Source organism: Oryzias melastigma, linkage group LG1 (assembly GCF_002922805.2).
Source record: "Oryzias melastigma strain HK-1 linkage group LG1, ASM292280v2, whole genome shotgun sequence".
Taxonomy (NCBI): domain Eukaryota; kingdom Metazoa; phylum Chordata; class Actinopteri; order Beloniformes; family Adrianichthyidae; genus Oryzias; species Oryzias melastigma.
Window position 1 is genome coordinate 8,489,957 of NC_050512.1, and position 10,478 is coordinate 8,500,434.

Sequence of the window (10,478 nt, forward strand, 5' to 3'; positions counted from 1 at the left end):
GCCCCTGCTGCACATCTGCCATCATCACTCATTGAAGTTCCCCAAAAAGAAGACGTATTTCATCCATGACTTGCAGATTTGTGAAGCTCCCATCACGGTAACTGCACAAAGTCCTGCCAGAACTCTGTAATGACGTCAGGAAAACTTTTGGCACCACCATCTTGTTTGCCCATCAATTCAAAATCAATCAAGGTCAAGCTTTAAGACTTTCCCTCCAAGGAAACAGAAAAAGCTGAGACCCTGCAGATCTGCAGACAACTTTTCATCATTTTGCCAACCAATCAAAATCTTGAAAGTTTGGTTAAAATTTATTGATTTTGGGATGTTTGACTTCTTCCTCACAATGATAACGTTTATTTGAATTTCTCAACTGTTTTCGGTAAATCCCGTGTTACCTTGTTTATGTTCATCTTTGTAAATATGCACTTTGAGGAGGAACAAGATTGCAACATCGAGAAAAGGGGATGGAAGGGCAGTCGGGACGCTAAAAATAAGTGGTGGTAGAGTTCTGCTGCACACAGTCAACAGAGCAAGGTGAGGATGAGGAGGGCTCTTCAACTGCTGCTGGCCACTCTGGCCTTGGTCTCCTTGGTGTCTCTCATCGATGCTGGACAGCTGTGAGTAACCCCCAACCAGTACTTCTGAATGCTTTTACAGCAATTTGCCATAGCAAAAACGCCAATAAATTGACAGCCTTAATTAAAAATAAAGATGCTAAATGTACAGTTTTGTGTGTAAATTTCATTTAGTGATTATTCACAGATAAGTGGTCAGCAAATACTTTAACCAAAAAAAAAAAAAAAGATCGCAATTAATGTTTTTACAGTTTTGCAATAATTAGTTAATTGTTTTTAATAAATTCTTAGCTCTATTTTTGAGTTTTTATTTTGTTATTATTTTTTATTCTTTATTATTGTTTTTTTTTACTTGTGTCTCAATGTAAGCATAAAAATAAATAAAACTTATATAAACTGGGGCAAGACCTTTGAGAGCTTCACAAACAAACAATAACATTTTTAATAATAATTTTGACAACACTGTCAATCTGTTTGTCAAATTTATTATGCTTTTTATTTTTCAATTTTCATCCATAAACACACATGGACAACAAAACAATACTGAGAATGAGACATGCATAAACAAACAACACAAACAAAAACAGCTGGAGAGAATAGTGACACGTGGAAACCAGGTCCATGTAAGATGAATCAGGGGCATCAGAAGTTTTCTAACACAGTCCAGTAGTTAACAGTGCAAGGGGAGTTTTTCAAGGTAAATCAACGAGAAAGTGAGCAAAATAAAATAAAATGTTACACACACATCTGTACACTATAGAAATGCTCTCACCATAATGGCAGAAATATTTACATTAATATAATCAAGGAATGGCCTCCATGTTCTCTCGAATAAATCTGTTTTGGAGTGTGAAAGACAAGTCAAATTGTCCAGTGGGATATATTCCATTATTGTCCTCTGCCATCCGGAAATTGAGGGGGTTTTGTCTGAAATCCAGTTCTGATGTAGATTTTTCCTTGGACAGAATGTTAAATTATTATAAAGCTTTTTTATGATTCACGTTAGCAATCCTAAAGCTTGAAAGACCTAAAATGAAGGAGACCGGGTCAAACTTGAGGTCTGTTTTCAAAATTTTGCACATTTCAAGCAAAACATTCCTCCAGTAATTCTGTATCTTGAAACAGGACCAAAAATAATGAGTAAGATCACCAATTCCTGTTTTACATTTAAGGAAGAATGGAGAGACATCCCCTCTGTATTTGGAGAGGCAATCCGGGGCAATATGTGCGCGGTGTAGTATCATAAGTTGCGTTGCTCTTGTCCAGCTGCACACTATTTTACTCGGGTTATCCCAAATGAGAGTGTAATTATTTTCAGGAGAGAAATCTGACCTAGTAATGATAGAGGGAGAAGGCGCCACCTCTCTAGATCTTGCTTTATTTTGTCGAATAATGGGTCAAAATTAGCTTGAAATATCTGATTAAACTTAGATGTAATATGTATACCTAGATATATTAGACCTGCAGGGGACCACTTAAACGGGAAAGGATTGAGCTTTTCAGGCTGTTGTTGCAAATTGCCAAGGGGCATCGCCTCTGATTTGGAGAAATTAATTTTATATCCCTAGAAGGCACCAAACCTTGCAATGATCTGAGCTAGACGGGGGACTGAAGAAGAAGGTTTTCTTGGAAATAATAATATATAATCCGCATATAAAGGTATCTTATGTGATTTCCCATCATGCTCCAACCCAGATTGTCTAATTGTCTCTGCAAATGGTTCTATTGCCAGAGCAAACAGAAGAAGTGACAGTTTGTCAAATGTATAACAGCTGTTGAAGATAACCCCCACATTTCTATCAGTGGTAGACTAAGCTGTAGAGGTGTCTCCAAAAACAATGCTCTCTGTTTTTTACCCATTCAAGTCAGTGACGTGCTGTGAGGCCCACGGCTGGTGAGGTATTTACATCATTGTCAGATTTACAGACATATATATCTTACATGGTAGAGTAGTTTCTTTACCAATTAATTTGAGAAAAGTTAAAGTGTGCTGTCCAAAATTGTATTTCAACATTTTGCATTTGTATAAAAACTAAACACAGACATAGACAAAAAAAAGACAGAAATTGTTGTTATTGACTTACTTTACTTAAGTAAGCCTGCTTGTAGAAGTCTTCCTTTTCTTTCTTCAGTTGTAAAAGTCCATCTGTCTCAATGGAGATCACTGCTGGTGACATGTCTAAACAAAGTCCTAAGATAGACCATTGACAGTATAATACTCCATTTAGAAAATTACGCTTAAAAAAATTATAGAGTAACTGGACGGCTGCAACTTGACTTGCTACCAGTAATTCTATTATTCTTTAGACACTGTGTCACATTTTTGGGCTCACCAGCGCACTCTGCATTGAGGCACACGTACTGCGTCAGTATGTTTTTTAAGAAGAGGCTACCATGTTTTAAAGCTGATGGAACAACTCCAGAGTTTAAGGAAGTGTTGATAAAATGCAAAAGTCCAGGCCCTACAATATCAAAAGCTTCTGTTAGAATTTTTGCAGGAATTATATGCAGACAGTAGTTTGTCAGTTTCAGTGATTTGACAATTTGAGCAAGAGTAAGAAGAGAAATCAACACAAAATGACCAAAAACATCAGAAACAATAGGATATTAAAAAGTTTCCACTATTATTAGGAGTGATGATCTGTCTGACAGAATTCTTTTTGTCAAGAGGCTGTTGAGGTGAGTGTGATGGCTGAGGGTGAGTTTACAAGTGTATGAATTGCATTTCTTTTTGCTGAGACAATGAAAAAGAGACTAATCCGAGATCTAAATGATTGAGCAATGAGAGACAGAACCATTCATATTGTTCACTGAGACATATTTGAGATAGGGGTTTGAAATAAGGACATCAAATAGAGACATACTTGAGAGCAACATAATACATCTCATTTTTCTCATAACTGAGATCAGGAAAAAAGACAGTTATGAGATCATTTTGAGATTCCAAGACAGTGCTCATTGTGAGACCTATTTCTTAGGAGAGATATTTGAGAAGAATGAGAAAACCAGTTTAGTCTCAAACAGTTCTTATTTATGTCTAGGAGATGTAAATGTGACAGAAAGGAGATCTCATCTTTAATTTTGCTTTGCTATGGGCTCCTCCCACATCTCAACCAAAGGAAAAAGGGAAAACATACATGTGGAAATATTAATAGAACACTTACAAGTAGAGAGGTAAAAATTTGAAAAACTATCCTCTTCACAGCAAACTGATGTCTGCCCCCAACCTGCTGCGAGTGGGAACAGCAGAGAACATCTTTGTGGAATGTCAGGACTGCAGCGGGGAGGACCAGGTTGTCACTATCTCTGCTCACTACCATCCAACAAAGGCTAAAATATTGGCGACTACACAAGTAATCCTCAGCAGTGACAAAAACTTCCAAGGCTTTGGACAGATCACTGTAAGTACATGTGTAGATGGACATATTCACATGCTGCCATGACTGTAAAGTCTGCACATACAGACCCGACCCCCTCCAAACTGACTTTCAGATCCCTCCTGAAGACTTCAGCAAGGATCCCACTGCAAAACAGTATGTCTACTTGGAAGCTAAGTTCCCAGGCCTAGAACTGGAGAAGGTCGTCATGGTGTCTTTCCAGTCTGGGTTTATTTTTATCCAGACCGACAAGACATTGTACACCCCCAATAGTAAAGGTAAACCCCCGCTTGAACAATGCAAGAGCCTCTTAGTACAGTACAGTGTATAAGATCATATACACTCAACAAGGTGAAGGCAGGAGTGGCAGGCAGATCCATTATGGGACATTGAGTGAGGAAGGGAGCAGATGTAGTCAGTACTCTGGTGAGGGCTCCCTCTGGTGGTCAGAGGAAGTCACAACTGGTTGAGCCCTGACACTCTCAATGTTTGGTCTGGGAGGATATGTCGAGTCTGGTGCTCTGAGCTGGGGCGACCAGTGTGCTCTTTCGATTTTAATATCCAGTTCTGGCAGCAGTCTCAGCGTTTTGGGTAACGAATCTTTAACAAACGTATAGACATTACCTTGTTCACTTCCCTCAGGAACTTTAAAAATTCTTATGTTATTTTGTCTCAGTCTGTTTTGGAGATCCTGACACTCCGCTGTGACTTTTTGTTCACACTAGAGTAGGTGGGTTAGCACCCATTGCTCAGACTCTGTATCTTCTACCCCATTTACTTTTTTCTCTAGCTCGAGGATCCTTTTTTGATGATCACTCAATTGTTCTTTAATTTCTGTCAATGATCTTTCCAAGCGTGTAAGAGTCTGTGTGGTTTGCAGGTGTCCCTGACTGTTTTCTTTGCACATTCTTCTCATTTCTTACATTAGTGATGATTCATCCTCACTTTCCGATGGGTTGCAAGTGGCTTTGGAGCTAGCCTCCAAAGCCTCGGAATACACAACCACATTTGCATAAACATTTGCTTACGCATACATTAAAAATGTGCAAGGAGTTACACAATGCATAAACAATTTTGAAAGGCACATGTGCATGCAAAAATATGACTCAGCAGATGAACTGTGTGTATTTTATTTTTTTAGTGTATTACAGAATGTTTGGGGTGACCCCTCGTATGGAGCCAGTAGAGAGAGTTAATGACGCCCAGACTGACACCTCCATCTCCATAGAGATTGTGGTATTCTGTTTAATTCTTCTGTTTTCAAAATGAAGATTGGACAACGAATGAACCATCAGAAACAACAAATGTCTGCTTACAGACCCCTGAAGGAATCATCCTACCAATGGACCCCGTCTCTCTGAAGTCAGGCATTCACTCTGGACACTACCAGCTGAATGAGATTGTCAGGTGAGATCTTCTTTAATATTCTTTCACAATAATTCCAACAGAACTGGTGGATGCAGAGCAGTGACGTGCAGTCAGGGGAGGCAGGTGAAGCTGAGCCTCACCAGCAAAATATAGCTAAAAAATGCATTAGTTCAACAAGATGAGTACACTGTTAAGTATTTTCTATGATTACCATTTTTGTTCGGGTTTTCAACGTTTCTTGGTAAAAAAGCAGCAAATTTACGAGTTTCCTGTCCAAATACGCTAGACAGCGCTCGGTGAGGCAGCTCCCCCCCCAGCCTCACCCAGCGCCGCACACATTGATTGTAGCTGCAACTGACCCATGCCTGTGTTGTTTTGGTCTTTCTGTCATCATAAAATGCGCTTTATTTTAAATTGACCTGAATTGTTTATCTCTTGCTATCTTTCTGATTACATTGGCTTCAGTTTGGGGACTCCGCAGCAAAAAAAATAGTAGATTTAGCGGTAGCAAAACAAGACCAGTTACTCTTTAATGTATATATATATATATATATATATATATCCGGGTGCTCGGGTATTTGCGATTTGCTCCCAAAAATTCAAGTACGGATATTCGCGACGTCTAAGATTGCTAATACGCGATCTTTATAAATGTAGTAAATTATAGTAAAATATGATCAAAATATCATATGGGGACGATGTATTTTTGCCCTAAAATGCAGATTAATGTAGGATGTTAAATTTATGAACTAAAAACAAGGCTGAAAGAGTCGCGGTACCGCCACCGGAAGTAAATAAGTCTTCGTGACGGTGAAACTTCCGCTTTTCAAAGTAAAACTAGTGAGAGCTTTTTTCCGTTCAAAAACTGAGACTGAAGTTCCGCTCACAGACATAACTTCTGAAAAAATGTATTAGCTTTAACATCGGAGTTTTAGTTCCAGTGTTTACATTCTTTTGGTTATGATAACTCTTCAACATTTGACACAATTAATGAAACTCCCGCTTATTCTGAAGAAACGCAGCCTCGCGCTGCTGAAAGGAGATGTAATCATTGTGAATCAGCTGATTCTGCTGCGAAAAAAAAGGAAACTTTTTTCATACGGGCTCTGCACCAATATGTATTGCTTAGAACATAAAATAGTGAAGAACTTTGAGGATATAAAACTGTGGAGAACATTTTCAGGTTTCTCTGTTAAATGATAAATAAATTGTGAACAGCAGTGATTTTTATCCTTTTATGTTGTTTTACTGGTGAACCAGACGATTGACAAAAAAAGTTTAAAATGACAAACAAAATGTATTTTTATCTGATTCTTTGTATTTTTTTAAATCAGTTTTGTTCATTCTGTTCTCCTGTTTTAAATAAAGGTATAAATGATGATTAAATATAAATAATTTAAATTTTCATCCATCCAGTAAATAGACATACACATAGCAATAAACATTATATTAAAAAGTAAGAATCGGGGTTTGATTCGTGAATCGTTGAGCTTGATTTGTGAATCGAATCTGATCGCCACCTAAGCGATGATCCACAGCCCTAATATATATATATATATATATAAAATAATAATAATTAAAAAAAAGTCTCTCTGGAGTTCTTTACAAATGACCCCACTTTTAATATAAACATGCCTAGAATATTTCAAGGTTTACACAAAATCTCCTCTGACAGATAATACAAACTGAATCCAACTCCTCCATCTTTCCTGGAATCTTTCTTGTTGCTTTCTTTGACTGTAAGTAATATTTTCCATCTTATAAACCTCAAACATTGTATATACAATCATTTAACATTGACCTTTTTTGTTTTAACCACTTGTAGATGCTTTCTTTGCCATCACAATCAGTATACAGATCTTAAATCTTTCGTGTGACATTTTTGCTTCACAAAACTCCCATATATTAAGTCTCAATCCTGAAAGGGATGTCCTTCTGAAACACTGTCTTTAGAACTTTGCATACTTCCATCAAGAAAATGATTATTTGTGGGCATGACCAGAAGACATGAGGATGATTTGCTTCCTTTCCTCCACATTGCCTCCAGCAGGATGATGAGTTTGCACTGTGTTTTCTTTGGGCTGGAGTTATAGCGAGCCTAACAAGATTTTTTCCAACAGAACTCTTGCCTTGTTGTAATATTATAAGTTTTACATTAAATTTCACAGAGGGTTTCTCACTCCTGGACTGTAAACGTTAATCAACCAATCAAACTTAAAAAAAAAACCTCTTTGTTCTACCCAAAGTGCTATACAAGGTATAAAGAAAACACAACTGAGCAAAAAACCAGAGTAAAAGTAGAGTGTCCGCCCTGAAATTGGAAGGTCGCGGGTTCAAATCCCGGCCGAGTCATACCAAAGACTGTAAAAATGTGACCCAGTGCCTCCCTGCTTGACGCTCAACACTAAGGGGTTGGAGTGGGGGGTTGAACTACCAAATGGTTCCCTGTGTCTGCAGCTCACCACTCCCCCAGGGGAGGGGTCAAATGCGGAGAACAAATTTCACACACCTAGGTGTGTGAAAAATGGTGGGAGTTTAACTTTAAAAATCAAGAAGTAAACACATTATACATTAAAACAGCAATTAAAAAAAAAAACAATAAAACACAATAAAAACTCTAAAAGGTTCAAAGTGAATTTCTTAAAACCTAAACTAAAAAAGGTATGTTTTTAATTTATTAAAACCACAGTGTCTTGGTCCACAGACATGGACCAAAACACTGAAAAGAAGATTCACCATAGGTCTTTGTTCTAGTTCTAGACCAGGGGTGTCAAACTCAATCATACAGGGGGCCAAAATCCAAAACACACCTTAGATTGTGGGCTAAACAAAATAAACAGTAATTGAACACACAAAAGTAACATTATTAAAACGTTAAAAACATTACTTTTAAACATGAATAATGAATTAAAATGAATGTTAAAAATATAAAAAATGATTAAAATATTTTAAACATTTTAAAATAAATATGAATAAAAACAGGCAGGAATGTAATTCCCAATAAATTAACTTAAACCTTACATAACAATATTTTGGTCTTCAAATACTTTTAAAATTATACATGTTAGAAATAAAATAAAAGTTTAAATTAAAAAAACTCAAATTTCTTTAATTTTATGTCATTTTATATGAAAACACTTATAAAGAACTCAAAAGATTTTGATTTCCATAAAATATATCCTTTTAAAATGATCCAAATATTAACATGCCACCGAACAAAGGAAAGAAAGCCTAGAGATAAAACTAAATTATGTGCTTTTATCAAAAACAAATCAAATCATTGCATTATTTACATTAATTTCTTTGGCACCACGAGGGAGAGGGAGGCAGAGAGATGATGTGTTGTAAAATGTTGTATTCAAAAAAGAAAGCCATAGATATTCATTACTGATTTCTCAGCCTCCATAATCATAGTGTTGATTCAAAATGTTACCAGTGCAAGATAACATTGCACTTTGATAGCAATAAAATAAAATGATCTGATAAAATGGATCTGGCCCTCTGGGAGTAAAATGGATGTTACTCCCTCTGTCCAGTGATAACATGGTGTAGAGATGCCCACTGATGTTGACGTACAAATTGGGCTTGCTATCTGCCAAGCGCAATGAATTGTGGGATACCTTTACTTTTGTTTTTCTAGGTAAATTTGATTTTAAATCTGGGTTTTTGTCTACGTGAGTTGTTGTCTGGTTGTTTTACTCTGTTTTTCTCTTTATTATTTTATCCGGATGTGTTTACTTCTTTTTGCACCAAATGTGAGAGAGAGGGGAAGGATAATCAGGAGCTTGTGTTGTCCTGTTAGAACAGCGCAGTACTATAAACCTGCAGACTTGGAGATCCAGCATAGTACTCGACTGCATATTTGAAGGTGAAAAAAGAAAAATTAAATACTCTACCAGATCTCATAAGGAGGATTTCTATCAAGTGCTTCATGACTCATTTGGATACTGAAGTCAAATCAGAGCACCAGACGGTCCTAATTAGTGAGAAGAGGCGGTGCTCTTTTCTTTTCTTGAAGGTTCTAATCCATTTCATACCGTGTGTCAATACAGTGCCGGACTTTGGAAAATTGTGGCAAAGTTTGACAGCAACCCACAGGAGAGCTTCTCCGCAAATTTCGAGGTCAAAGAATATGGTAAAGTGATTCTTGTAAACCTGTTTGCTTACAATTTTTCTTGAAGGACTAAAACCTAACCTAAATACATCTTTTTCAAAGTGCTCCCCAGCTTTGAGGTCAAGCTCTCTTCCCTGAGACCTTTCTTCTACGTAGACAGTGACACTTTGGAAATTAATATTAAAGCCAGGTAGGTGAATCTTGTTTGGAAGAACGTGTGGCATTAAATTCCCAATTCCATGGTAACTACTGTTTGATTTGCAGGTATCTGTTTGGACAGAAAGTGAATGGTAATGCCTATGTAGTGTTTGGTATCATCGACCAAGGTCAGAAGAAGAGCTTTCCTGACTCTCTATCTCGAGTGGCGGTGAGAACAGATTGTAACCCAGACGTGCCATATGCCCCTTTTAGTTGTCCCTTTAGACTGATAAACACTCACGGGAAATATCGCGAGATTTCAGGACGTGATTTCATAGCGCGATTTCACTGACGACTTCCGCGTCCTGTCAATACAAATACGTGGCGGAGAGATGTTTGAGAAACACTGGACTTGACAGCTACACCCTTGCTGCAGAACGCCTCGCACAAATTGAGCTGTTAAGATAATTTTCACCCTTTGACTGGCCAGGATTTTACACTGGGGAAAAGTTCTCATCTCCTCATGGCGAGCAAACCCAGCCCACCTGGACCAAGTGAACCACAGTCCCTACCAATGTGGTAGGACAAACAAATCTACGTAAACATTCCAACAGTCCATTCCATCAAGCATTGGAGCTTGCTTTCCATCTACAAAAGAAAAACCAAACAAACTATTCCTTAACACCCAAAGCGGGTTAAATTAAAGGAAACTAATGGACAAATTTTGGACTGATTTACACTGTATATATTGTCTTTGTCATGTATTGTTCTTTCACTGTAAATATAATTCATCCAATCAATCCAGCTTTTGTGTGATTCTACACCACCACACTTCCTCCCTGAGAGAACCTGTTTAGCCCACAACATTTTTACACCTGTGCTTAATCAAAAGTGCTACATACAAAT

The 10,478-nt window shown here is 37.5% G+C and overlaps 2 protein-coding genes across 5 annotated transcripts in view; both read left to right on the plus strand.

Annotated features, from left to right (window-relative positions):
- Positions 1 to 10,478, plus strand: part of LOC112137453 (complement C3) — an 86,892-nt gene that overhangs the window by 32,889 nt on the left and 43,525 nt on the right. The window lies entirely within an intron of this gene.
- On the plus strand, positions 460 to 10,372 carry LOC112137460 (complement C3). Its single transcript, XM_024259798.2, has 8 exons — positions 460 to 617; positions 3,781 to 3,976; positions 4,068 to 4,230; positions 5,094 to 5,188; positions 5,271 to 5,359; positions 9,373 to 9,455; positions 9,537 to 9,624; positions 9,699 to 10,372. The coding sequence occupies exons 1-8, from the start codon at positions 541 to 543 to the stop codon at positions 9,922 to 9,924; spliced, it is 1,017 nt and encodes a 338-aa protein (XP_024115566.1). The 5' UTR covers positions 460 to 540; the 3' UTR covers positions 9,925 to 10,372.